The sequence below is a fragment of the Myotis nattereri genome (assembly GCF_964212035.1).
Source record: "Myotis nattereri genome assembly, chromosome: 3".
NCBI lineage: Eukaryota > Metazoa > Chordata > Mammalia > Chiroptera > Vespertilionidae > Myotis > Myotis nattereri.
In genome coordinates, this window is record NC_138077.1 from 207,609,060 (window position 1) to 207,622,681 (window position 13,622).

Here is a 13,622-nt window from a genome sequence, read left to right on the forward strand (position 1 = left end):
TGTAAGAAACTTTTACTTCACATATGTATTTAAACTACTGCCATATCTGACACTGTCATAGGAAATTGTATAGCCAGTTAAAATGAGCATTCTGCCCTAGCCTGTTTGGCTCAGTGGATAGAGCATCAGCTTGCAGATTGAAGGGTCCCAGGTTCAATTCTGGTCAAGGGCACATGATCGGGTTCTGGGCTCAATCCCCAGTCGAGGGCGTGCAGGAGGCAGCCAATCAATGATTCTCTCTCCCCCAATGTTTCAATCTCTCGCTCCCTTTCCCCTCCTCTCTGAAATCAATAAAAATATTTTTTAAATAAATAAATATAAAATGAGCATTCTTTCTTTAATCAATGTTCTAAATAAGCATACTTATAAAATAAGAGAGAAAAAGGTATACTGTCAATATCACTTTGATACACGCAATAGCACCATTCCCAGCGGTTTCCTTCTCACCTTTTCAGCCTCATCATATTCTCTCACAAGGCTACAAGATGACAGCAATTTTCCTACATGAACCTAAAGGGAATTCTCATAACCAAAATAAACAAATTGCAAAAGTTCCTCATCAAATCACAAAGAACATTTTAATAAAATTCCCCCTCTAAGAAACTATAATCTATACCATCTAGATTGTTCACAAATGATTAGGAGAATTAGTCTTTATTTTTTTAAATGCTTATTTAAAATAAATAAAAGAATAAAAAAATGCTTATTAGATTAGGAACTCTAGTGCTAATACTTTAGCAGGAGGCAGCTGATCAATGATTCTTTCTCATCATTGATGTTTCTATCTCTCTCCCTCTCACTTCCTCTCTGAAATCAATTATATATGTACACATATACATATAAAATAATAATACCAACAATAAGAAATATTTTTTCATTTCCCTATCAATAAAAAATGAATTATTCTAATGCAAAACTAACATTGGACAAGGGAAGGGGCATAAAGCGTGACATATCTTAATATAGCATCAGAGTTGAAAAGTCTAATTGCTCAAAGTTCTATATGTTTCATTGTTCCTGTAAACAAACACCACAAAGTCTACTTCATATTCCAGTTTTCAGAATTGACTTTGTGTCTCTTTCCCATACTGATTCCATTTTCTTCCTTGTGTATCTTCCAACTTATGACAATTCAAAAAAAATTCTAATAATGTAACAACTATACAAAGAAAATTTCCTCAAATACATTATTTAAATAATCTTATTCCAATTTTTTTTTAATTTTTTTTATTGATTTTAGAGAGGAAGGGAGAGGGCGAGATAGAAACATCAATGATGAGGATCACTGATCGGCTGCCTCCTGCACACCCACCACTGGAAATCAAGCCCACAACCCAGACATGTGCCCTGACTGAGAATCGAACCATGACCTCCTGGTTCATGGGCCGATGCTTAACCACTGAACCACACCAGCCAGGCCATTGTTTTTGTTTTTTAAGAGAGGGAGGGAGAGAGTGAGGGTGGAAGGAAGGGAGGGAAGGAGGGAGACACATCGGTGTGAGAGAGAGACATCAATTGGTTGCCTCCCACACCGACCCCAATCCAGGCTGGGGATTGACCTGCAACCCAGGTGCATGCCCTTGACCAGGAATCGAACTCAAGACTTTTCCATGCCCGGGACACTGTTCTAACCACTAGGCAACATCAGCCAGGGCACAACCTGTTATCTTATTCCATAAATTTGGTGCACAAAAACAGTGGTATTTGTTAAATGGCTGGCTAAATGTAAACTCAAAAGTGAACTTTTACCTAAAAAGAGATTTAGGGAAGTAATCTATTGAGAGGAAGGAGATGGAGCAAGAAAAGGTTGGGCTCATCCAACTCTCAACTCTTTCCTATTATCCTTTTATTCAAACCCCTCTCCCCCATCATTAGGTGAAACCTTTATAGGGTGTAGAATCAAGGGCTAACTGCAGCTACTCAGGTGCCAAAAATCCTTTTCAACAATCTGGCAAAGTTTCTGGACCACTTTTCAGAATAATGTTTCTAAAAGCATAAAGTAAAATAAATAGGAATAAAAGGAAACCAATTATACTGACACATTAAAATATTTAAATTGTGTGATATAATGTCTTTATTAATATTAAATAAAAACACCTGCCACTGAGTTTAATAACAATATCCCAGTAAAGATTAATATAATCCCAATTTTGAGATATCTGCAACAATAATAAATTACCTGTGGTTTCTGGTAACAAAGTAACTCACACTGTTAATACTGCTGTTTTGTGTTGCCCACTTTCACAATGAGAGGCAATGCTTAATTTCAGTTATAGGTTAGGGAAAAGATATAATTTTCCCCCCATCCAAGTTCAGACTCTAAGACAGCCAATCATCTTTGGCTGTGACCAAAGTAAACAACTAGGAAACAAAGCTCAGTCTAAAGTACTTTGAGCCCTGACCAGGTAGCTCAGTTGGTTATAGCATTGTCCTGATACACCATGGTTGCTGATTCGATCCCCAGTCAGGACACATACAAGAAACAACCACAGAGTGCATGGATTGGTGGAATAACAAGTCAATGCCCACCCCCCACCTCTCTCTCAACTCATTAAAAAATTTTACTTTTGAGCCCTAGCTGGTTTGGCTCAGTGGATAGAGTGTTGGCCTGCGGACTGAAGGGTCCCAGGTTCAATTCCGGTCAAGGGCACATGCCTGGGTTGCGGGCTCAATCCCCAGTAGGGGGCGTGCAGGAGGCAGCCAATCAATGATTCTCTCAACTCTGATGTTTCTTTCTCCCCCTCTCCTTTCTGCTCTGAAATCAATAAAAACATATTTTTTAAAAATTTTTACTTTGAGATATTACAAAAGTTTATAAATTTCTATCACCTTTTATCCCCTCTATGCCCTCTACAACCTCCATCCAATTTTTTTGGCTTATTAAAGTCTTACAACATAATGGGGGGGGGGGGATCCAATGATAGAAAACTACAGAAATAAAGTACATTCAAACTTCAATCAAGGGCTTTTCAAATAAATGCTTTTGTGAAATTTATGTATTTAAATTTTTCTGCTGAAAGGAAAGTGACTCCCTAAATAACCATGACAGAGAAAGAAAGAAACATATAGCAACACAGGACTGTACACAAGAAAGTTCATGAAGCACCAGTTCTCATCAAATACCATGAATAGTTTTGCAAAGATAGCAGGTGTACAAGGACTTCGAAACTAGACTGCCATTAATCCCATGTTTACTCATTTGAAATGCATCGCTAGGCCAGCCCAGTATTCGACCAATGAACCTGGAGTTTGATTCCCAGTCAGGGCACATGACCGGGTTGTGGGCTCAATCTTCTGTGGGGGACATGCAAGGGGGAGGGGGTGGTAGCAGCTGATCGAGGATTCTCTCTCATCGTTGATGTTTCTATCTCTCTATCCCTCTATCTTCCTCTCTCTGAAATCACTAAAAACATATTAGAAAAAAGAAAAAAATGCACTGCTAGGATTCTATTGACCAAAGCTGTAACAATTAAGGGGGTCAGAGAGTGATTAATTTCCTAGTCAGTCTTGCAGACAGAATAGAAACTTGTTTCTATAGATAAAAGCAAACTATATTTTGTCTACTATAAAATGTTAGTTTTAAACTATTTTTCCTTGTTAATCCTGACCTGAAGATTATTTTTTCCATTGCTTTTCTGAAAGAGTGAAAGGGAGGAAGGGGGAGAGAGGGGAAGAGAGAGAGAGCAAGAGAGAGAAACATCGAAGTGAGAGAGACACATAGACTGGCTGCCTCGCGCACGAGTCCCAATCTGGGGACAGGGAGTGAACCCGAAACCCAAGTATGTGCCCTTGATTGGGAATCGAACCATGAACCTTCAGTGTGGGGGTCAATGCTCTAACTACTGAATGCACCAGCCAAGACAATTTTAAACAGTTTTAAAGGACTTAGAGAATGTCACAGCTTCACAATCACAAGGTTTTACAGATTATAAAAGGAACTTATTACTTCCAACAGGATATTGAACATTCTGAATCTACGTGACATCTCAAAATATACTTTGAAGTCAATATAATTATAGAGGAAAAGAGGACATCTTGATAAAAGGGAGGCTGACCCCAGGGATAACGGATATGCTCTGAATGCCAAAGAACATTTCTATGCACTTGTTTTAATCACAATATCATGACCAAATCTTTTAGCTATTTATATCAATTCTACTTTATCCCTTGTATTAACTAAGAATTGTATCTCAGTATTTCAACTATTTGTTGAACATGTACTCTGAAAAAGACAATATACTAGCTCTGCAGTGTGCCAAGACCTGGTCCTGTTGTTACAGGGTAGTATTGAAACGCCCATCATTAAAGTTCATTCTGGTTTTCATAAATCAACATCATCAGATTCTTTTTTTTTTTTTAATATATTTTATTGATTTTTTGCAGAGAGGAAGGGAGAGAGATAGAGAGTTAGAAACATCGATGAGAGAGAAACATCGATCAGCTGCCTCCTGCACATCCCCCACTGGGGAAATGCTCGCAACCCAGGTACATGCCCTTGACCGGAATCGAACCCAGGACCTTTCAGTCCTCAGGCCAATGCTCTATCCACTGAGCCAAACCGGTTTCGGCAACATCATCAGATTCTTAATACAATGTTTCTCCCACTTACCCCTAGTCAGACACTCTCACAGTCCAAGTCTTCCTTCTCCAAGAACTAAAATAGCCTCCTAATCAGAATCTCTGTTTTTCTATTCTATGCCCTTTTTTTTTTCTGACTTTTTAAAATATATTTTTCATTGATTTCAGAGAGGACAGGAGAGGGAAAGAGAGACAGAAACACCAATGATGAGAGAGAATCATTGATGGACTTCGTCGGGATCGAGCCCACAACCCAACATGTGCCCTGACAGGGAATCGAATTGTGACCTCCTGATTCATAGGTCGCAACGCTCAACCACTGAGTCACGCCAATTGGGCCAGATACCTTTTCTAAAGCACAGATCTCAACTAGCCACCTCCCTTCTCAAAATCCCTCAACAGTTCATCTCTGCATAAAGAATAAAACACAAAATCATTAGTGTGGTTAAGTCATTCTAAATTATCTGCTATTCTCAAAACATTCTTCCACCCACTTGTATCTCTTCAAGTAGCTCCTTCCACCCACAATGTTCCGATGTCTAGCCTAAAACTCCTTTTTCTTTTTGCTAAAATCCTACACATCTTTCATAGCCCTAAATCAGAAAAATTTCCAGACCTAAGTATGATTCAGGCAACTGACAGAAGAGGAAATATCCTTTATTTTAATTTAGTTCTTTAGTCCCCATGTAGATTTTCTAAGCTCATCCTGCCTTTGCCTTTGTGGCAGTTATCTTTCTGACTATAAATATTAAGAGGTATATAACTATTCTTTTGATTATGTAAACAGGACATGTCAAATTCATCATATCACCTGTGGGTTCAAACTTTTGAGCCTACAATGCTAAGGGCCAAATCCCAAAACACTGTAACTTCCCCACCCAAGTACAATGCCTTGTGTATAATGTTTCTCCTCTAACTTCAATACCTCCATAATATGTGGGCTTTTCAATAAATTTCACCCAATGGAATGCAGTGGCATCCCTTTAATGAGATAGGTTTGGGAAAAATAACTAAAACTTAAGTGTCTTAGACAATTCTAGGTAGGAGAAAATGAGGCATAGTAAGATTTTATAATCAGTTTATAGAGCTCAAAAGAAGCTTGTCAATCATTTATCTTGATAATACACCAAATGAAATCGAAAAGAAGTTGAGGATTCTTATCCATGTCACAGAGCTACAAAGCTAGAGCCAGAATCTAACTCTCCTGATTTCATAAACTAAGAGCATGTTTCATTGTAATATGCTGTATCTTCAAAAATGCTTTAATTAGCTATAGATAAATGTATAAAATGTTTTCATTTATTATTTTGAATTAGAACATTTAGGAGGCCTAAAAGGAGGCATTCATCAATTACATGATCATTTACCTTTTTTTTTCCAGAGATACAAGGAAAAGGGAGAGATAGAAACATCAATGATGAGAATCATGGATCGGCTGCCCCCAGTACGCCCCCACCCCCACCCCACTAGAGATCGAGCCCTGCCCTAACCAGGAATCGAACCATGACCACCAGGTTCATAGGTTAACATTCAACCACTGATCCATACCGGCTGGCTGGGCATTTACTTTCCTTAAATTAATTCTAAGCAAGCAATACTAAAAGAAAAATAATTAATCTGAACATTTAATCGGGTCAAATAATCTGTATCCTGTAAATTTAAAATGCACACCATCAAAGCATGGCACAGACTGGGGGTTCACAAAGGGAAGAGGGGTGGGAGGTGGGCAGAAAATAACGAAAGAATTTATATGCATAATCCATGGACACAGATAGTAGTGTGCAGGCCTGGGGTGCGGTGGGAACCCAGTGGAGGGGGGCAATGGAGGACATCTGTAATACCATCAACAATAAAGATAAATACAATTTTTAAAATCAATATAAAATACACACCATCTAAATTTAAAACTAGGATATCTAGGATTAACGGGTTAAATAACAATAACTAGAAATGGGAAATGCTCAAAGACTTTCAACATTTGAAGTAGTAATAATAATAGCTAGCAATTATTAAAGACAGTGTCTAACACGTATGGGTATCAAGCTAAGCATTTTACATACTTTCTTTTTTCATTTTCATCTTCACAGTAACTTTATAAAGCATGGTCTTTTAAAAGATGAGAAAGCTAAGGCCTAGACAGCTTAAATAATTTGTCCAAGATTATGAAAGTAGCAAACTATACTGTCTACCCAGACCTGTGTTTTTAAAACCCGAATACCTAACTTCTAAGCTATTTCCTGTTAAGACTACCTATATTATTTTCATCTTTAAAATAAAATGCCTTTGTAAAAAAAACTTCCAACTAATGAAGTCAGCTTAGTGAACAGCCAAGTTACAACCTGCATTTAAAGAAAGCTTTTCTACTTGCATTTATAAATTGGCTACCTCCCTATGTTAAAATTAGTTAAAATGTATTCTAAAATTGATTTAGTCATTGATAACAAATGTCAACCATAATACTTCACCAATACACCTTTAACAAAATAGTTTTTTACAAATTTTGAACCAGAATAACAGAAGTAGGTTAATATTATATACCTAGGAAATTAAAAACTTAAAATAATTTTCAGTGGCACCAGATCTGCTTCACACAGCTAAACTTGCCACTTTTCTTCCTTTTTGGCAGTTTTAATATTGAGCATCTGGAGGAGGAAATGGTATTTGCAAATCATCACTTAGCTTCGGGTGCATCAGTTTCTTCACTCATTCTATACATGATTCAAGATTACTCTCTTTTAAAAATATTAATTATTATTCTAAAAATCATTACCATTGATCGAGAATTTATGACAATTTACTCAACAGCTCGACTGTTATAACAAAAGGCTATTAACCTACCTGTCACTGCTGGTACTACTGCTGCTGCTGATTGAATCACTACTGGAGGATCTACTCCTAGAGCCGCTGCCGCTAGGGGACCTTGTGAGTCTGCTAGCCAGCCTCTGAGGAGACTGATTTCTAGATTGGGATGAATGCGGTGACCGACTCCTGCTGTGCTGGTAATTCCGCTCAGGCCTTCTGCCTCGTACCTCCCGGGTAATATCATCCCTGTAGATATCCCTGTGTACCACACTGGGCAGCGTAAACTGCTCCCGAGCCCTAGGTTCATATCGGGGGTCATGAGCATCAAAACGGTTTGGACTTCGACTCCGAGAAGAATAATAGAGCCCATGTTGTAAAGTCCGTTCGCGAGGATCTCTATAGTAATCCTGATCGTAATGTCTTGTCCGATCAAATCCTCCCGTCCCCCGTTCATGGTGTCCATAGGCACTATGTTCATAAGCACGCTCCCTGTTATCTGAAGCCCTGCATTTTAGGAAGGGGAAAAATATTTAATGAATCAGAAAGGGACAAACAAAACTAAAAATAAATCATGCAAACATTCACTTCAGCACTGTCTGTCTTTACAACTGATCATTTTCTAAACACCATTAACCTACTTATTAAACAAATACTAACAAGCTTAACATTTTACTTGACTCCAAAACTTATTTGCACAGCTGAGTAATCATTGTTTTAATTGTATATTGATTGGGCTTTCATGACTAGTGTTCTGCAAGTCAGTTACTCTTTTTATTAGGGATTTTCTGGTTTATATATAGAAATAGACATATGCTATCTCCTTTTCATTTTAAGTTTAATGGAACAAGAAGAAACTGTCATTTTAATATGAAAGTTTTCTATACTTTCATCTCATTAAAATATATACCAAACTTTTATTTACTATGTAAATGTTTTTTAGGCAAAATTTCCATGACACATTTTTAACACAGTCATGAAAGCCCTATTGTGATGTATGTCCCAGCTGTAGGAGGGCATTCTCAAAGAAGTCCAGAAAAAACTTCAACTATAACTTTTTCTCATTAACTTTCGACTTCTTAGGTAATTATAAAAATTACAAGATTATGCAAACTGCTGTGCCCAATCACATTTAATAATAAAAGTGGAATCTTAAAAAGAAATACTTAGGATATTAAAATATTGGATTGCCACATACTATTCTATGGTAAATTTAATTAATTAAAGAATAAAGGTTATTTTACCTCCTTGTGCTATCAAATTCCACATAATTTTTAAAACGTCTATTCCACGATTCAATTTGTTAATATAAGTACTTAATGGTTACAGGAAATATGTTCACTTAGGTTTTAGCTATACTCAATTTGCCTATGACGAAATTCGGCAACTTTTGGAATTTTAAGAGTCTCTAAGGTTACTTATAGCAATGGTTTAACTTAAAAAAAATTTTTCTGTAGGACATATCTGTCAACCTAAGAGTGCAAAAATTGTTGCATGTACATACACACATGCAATTAAGTGTTAGTACTTAAAACTAAGTCTAATTCTATAAAGAAATATTATATTCTCTACTTTGGTAGGAAACCAGAACTCATTTCCTGAGTCTCTAAAAAGACCATTTCACTTGAATTTCAACTTAAGACTGAGTTTCTTCTCAATGTTATATTTGGAACTACCTTCTATCAAAAGAGATTAGGAATCATGAAAAATGTAGAAGAATTAGAATCTCTCAAATGAAGAATATCTGGCAAAAATCTTACAATACTATGTCCCCACTACATGCCTACATTCCAAATTCCTCCACTAATCTTCATCTCATCCACCATTTCACTTAGTAACAAATATACCTTCCTATGCTGCGTTTGTTTTTTGCAGCCATATGAAAAGCAACTGGCATGACAAAAAATTCAATAATAATATCTTTCCTACTTAAATGATTTTTTCCTTTTTAATTAATTCACTACATTTCTGGAACTTGAATAGATATTTCAATGTCTAACAAACAAGAGAGTTTCCTTTCAGACTTAAGAGAAAGTTTAATAAATAATTCTATTAGTACCCTATCAAATATTAATCAGTGAGAGCTGTTATTAATTATATAATAAGCAATAGTTCTAGGAGAATTACTACTACAGCTGATAGTTTATAACTGTGCAAAGTTCTTATCCATTAGGAAGATACAGAAGGCAGGCACAAGAGCTAGCAGAGCTGAAATCTAATAGCTATTCTTTAATTCATCTATTAGTACTAAATACTTCTAGAGTTAGTGGGGGGAAAAGAGAGAGTTTGACTTGGGTTAGGAGAGGGGCTAATATACACAGGTCAGGACATACCAACCTTTTCCAAGTGTGGAAACACGACCTATAATCCCAATTAAATCTAGGGAGAGAATTGTGAACATAACTTCCCCAATTTTGGCCCCTCTTACGGGGGTAATCCACCTTCTTAATGGGCAAGGGTGTCAAATGATATTTAGATGAACCACAAGGAAAAAAAAAATCTTAGTGATCAGATAAAATAATTCCACTGGAAGCAAGTTGTCCCAGACAAACTGTAACTCTCAAACCCCCAGACTTCTTTCTTGAGATAGTAGACAATTATAAATTGATCCACATTCATAAAAATGTCCAGCCCTATGTATGAATCAGGCAGCTGACAGAAGAGGAAATGATTCCACCAAATGAGGAAGGCAGAGTTGCTTGCCAATAGTTCACCTTTGTAGCCATCCAGCACCATCAATTTTGATTGCAGTATCCACAAGTGATCATCACCATGTGTTCAAACTAAAGTACCTTTAATTGGGCAGCAACTTGCTTCAGAAAGGAGATAGTAATCCTCTTCTCCTGGGCTAATGGAATTTTGACTGCATGACATCCCATAGACTCCAGAAATTAGGAAACAATGGCTATATTCCAGGATTTAAGAAGGTCCATCATCTCAACTTGCCCCATTCCATCCAGGAGTATAATTCCAACATGGAAATTGTGTAGATCCAAAATAGGAAAATCAAACATTGCCTTCATTCTTCTTCCTCCAAGTTACACATTTCCAGGTTAAAGTATTGTTTGTAGAATCCAAGGGGTTGAATCATTATGATGTGCTAGGTTTTCTGATGACAATCCAATTCATTCGTACACTTTATGTAGTGAAAATTGAGAAGCAGATATTAACTTCTAAAAGAATCTGTAGGCTCTAATATTCCAGAAATATTCCATATAGTATAACCACAAAATCTGTAGCCAAACAGCTCCGTCAGGTAAAAGGAATATATCCAAGGAAGGCCTTATCATCATCCAAGAGAAGAAATAATTAAATCTAGAAGACAGGTAACTCCAAAAATGCTGCCATATAAAATCTTCCACCACTTCATATCTCAGGAGTAGATATCCAACCAGCTGCAGGAAATATCCTCTACGATTCCATAATACCAGCCACTGGGATAGAAATTACTTCCGTTTCCAACCCAAAATAGGAAACATTGAAAATGCCCAAAACTTTAAATCCATCTGGGGCCCCTAAATATGAGTTTCTGTTTCTCACCATATCAAATACAAAATACCTGCCTAGAGAAACCTTGGAACTTACCCATCAAGTCTCCGCTCATAACGTCCTTCTCGTGCATGAAGTGATGGTGGAGGGCCATAAGCAGGCCCTCCACCACCTCCTCTGAACCCAGAAACCTCTCTACTACGAGATGTTATGGAAACTGTATCATCCAATCCCCGAGCAGCACTTGGAATGGTGCCTGGTTCATTATAATCCGTGCGTAGGTCTCTATCTCCCATTTTGTTGACCGAGTTGTGAGCTTTCTGTGCACTTTTGATGTCCACAAAATCCACAAAGGCAGCCACTCCTCCTTCAGATCCCCTCTTAGGGAGAATTTTGACACTTTCCACGCGGCCATATCTAGAAAAAAAATAAACAACATTATTGTTGCACATCAATAATTTTCCAAAAATGGGTTTTTTAATTTGTTTCTTACTTTTAGAAAATTTATATTATGTATGTATGGAAGAGGGGTTACAAAGTGACTTTTTTTTTTAATTTCAGAGAGAGGAAGTTGAAAGAGAAACATCAATGATGAGAGAATCATTGATCAGCTGCTTCCTGCGTGCCCCACTGGGGATCAAGCCCACAACCCGGGCATGTGCCCAGACCTGACTGAGAATCGAACTTTGATATCCTGGTTCATGGGTCGATGCTCAACCACTGAGCCACACCAGCCGGACCAAAGTGACTTTTTAAATGGCTTTTACACTCACATTTTTCTTTCTTGGGGAAAATATTTCGAAATGTTTTTACCACATTATTTTATTAGTCTCACTCCTTAAATATAGTATTTACTAAACTACCTTTTACCTTTCTAGAACAGTTAACTGAAACATATCTCTCAGAAGTTTTTAGGAAGTTGTACATTCTACAAAGGGATATTGGACCTAACATTGACCAAAGTAACTTAGAAACCTTAGAAGATTTTTATTAAAAACTGTAGCCCTCGCCGGTTTGTTGGCCTGGGGACCAAAGGGTCCGGGGGTTCGATTCTGGTCAAGGGCATGTACCCCGGTTGCAGGCTCCTCCCAGGGCGTGCAGGAGGCAACCAATCGATGTGTTTCTCTCACGTCAATATTTCACTCCGTCTTTCCCTCTCTCTTCCACTCTCCCTAAAAATCAATGGAAAAACATCCCCTGGGTGAGGATTAACAACAAACAAACAAAAAAAGCCAACCTGTAACTAAAAATAGTTATTCTACAGATTTCATTTTAACTTAATTCATTAAGTTAAAATGATCTTACTGAAAAGTGAGGTGATTTCAAATATTCCTTACTTAAAGGCAAAATAACCCAAATATTTTATGTCTATTTACAAATGACAATCTAATTCTGTTAACATAGTTTTTTGCTATTTAATTTTCTTTTCCAAAGGGTTAAAAGCAAACTGCTAAGATTTATAATTTAGGTATAATTATTTCATATAAGTTAATAAGTCTAAGAAAATCTTTGGATTAACCGTATGTTCTCATTCTTATTGCCAAAAACTTTTTACTATGTGTGTAAAGAAAAATTTTAGGGCACCTTTTATATTTTGAAGCATATATGTTCTGAAAGAAATATAATTATTTGGAATAAAAAATTCATGAAAATTCTACAAATTTCAAGAGTGAATTATATTTTATGTACTTGCAATTTGGCCTTTTAGAAAGGCAGGTACAACACTTTTATTATCTTTTAAATATATTTTTATTGATTTCAGAGAGAAAGGAGAGAGACAGACAGACAGAAACACCAATGATGAAAGAAAATCACTGATCGGCTGCCTCCTGCACAACTCTGACTGGGGACTGAGCCCGCAATTCCATGTGCCGAGACCTGGAATTGAACTGTTACCTCCTGGTTCATAGGTTGACACTCAACCACTGAGCCACGCCAATCTGGCAGGTATAGCACTATTAAGTGCAGAATGCTTATTCCTGGACAACTGAAGAGCATGATTTTACACTTCCTCTGAAAAAGCTGACAACATTATCAGAAAGCAGAACTTTTCTTTTTATATCTTCTAGTATAGTTTAAATTATTTCCTCTCATAGGGAAAATACAATCATCAAATCCAGTTTCAAAAGGCAACTGAACTAGAAGGAACAAAATTATTTGGTATAAATGAATTGATAAAAGAATCTTTTTAACTTGGGGGGTGGGGGGGGAATGACAGAAATTGAAATAGTTCATTCCATACAAACATTAAAAATACCTTCCAATGTATCTGACAAAGGATCTGTATCTAGAATACAAGAAATCTTACAGCCACCTATTTTTTTTAAATGGGCAAAACACTTCACCAAAGATATACAGATGGCAGATAAAGCACAGGAAGATGCTCAAAATCATTAGCTGTTAGGGAAATGCAAATCAAAACCAAGATGACATACCACTTCACAGCCACTAGGATGGCTAGTATTTAGAGAAAAAGAGAAAACAAAGAAAAGAATAAGTGTTAGCAAGGATGTGGAGAAATCTGAAACCTTGTGGAACTGTAAAAATGGTACAGCCGCTGTGGAAAGGGTTGACATTTTCTCAAAAAGTTAAGCATAGAATTACCATATGACCCAGCAATTCTAATCATAGGCATATGCCCAAAAGAACTGCAAACTGGGACTCAAACACATATATGTAGCACCAAGTTCGTGGCAGCATTAGTCACAATTTCACAATTGCCAAAAGATGCAAACCCGAAGTGTCCATTAACAGAT

General features: G+C 37.0%; 1 protein-coding gene across 1 annotated transcript in view; it reads right to left on the reverse strand.

Annotated features, from left to right (window-relative positions):
* The window catches only part of SPEN (spen family transcriptional repressor), an 89,050-nt gene that overhangs the window by 54,397 nt on the left and 21,031 nt on the right, over positions 1–13,622 (reverse strand). The window contains exons 2-3 of the mRNA XM_081086480.1: positions 10,963–11,283; positions 7,417–7,884 (exon numbers count right to left, since the gene is read on the reverse strand). Coding sequence (XP_080942606.1) covers positions 7,417–7,884; positions 10,963–11,283 — 789 coding nt within the window. The remainder of the gene's footprint in view (positions 1–7,416; positions 7,885–10,962; positions 11,284–13,622) is intronic.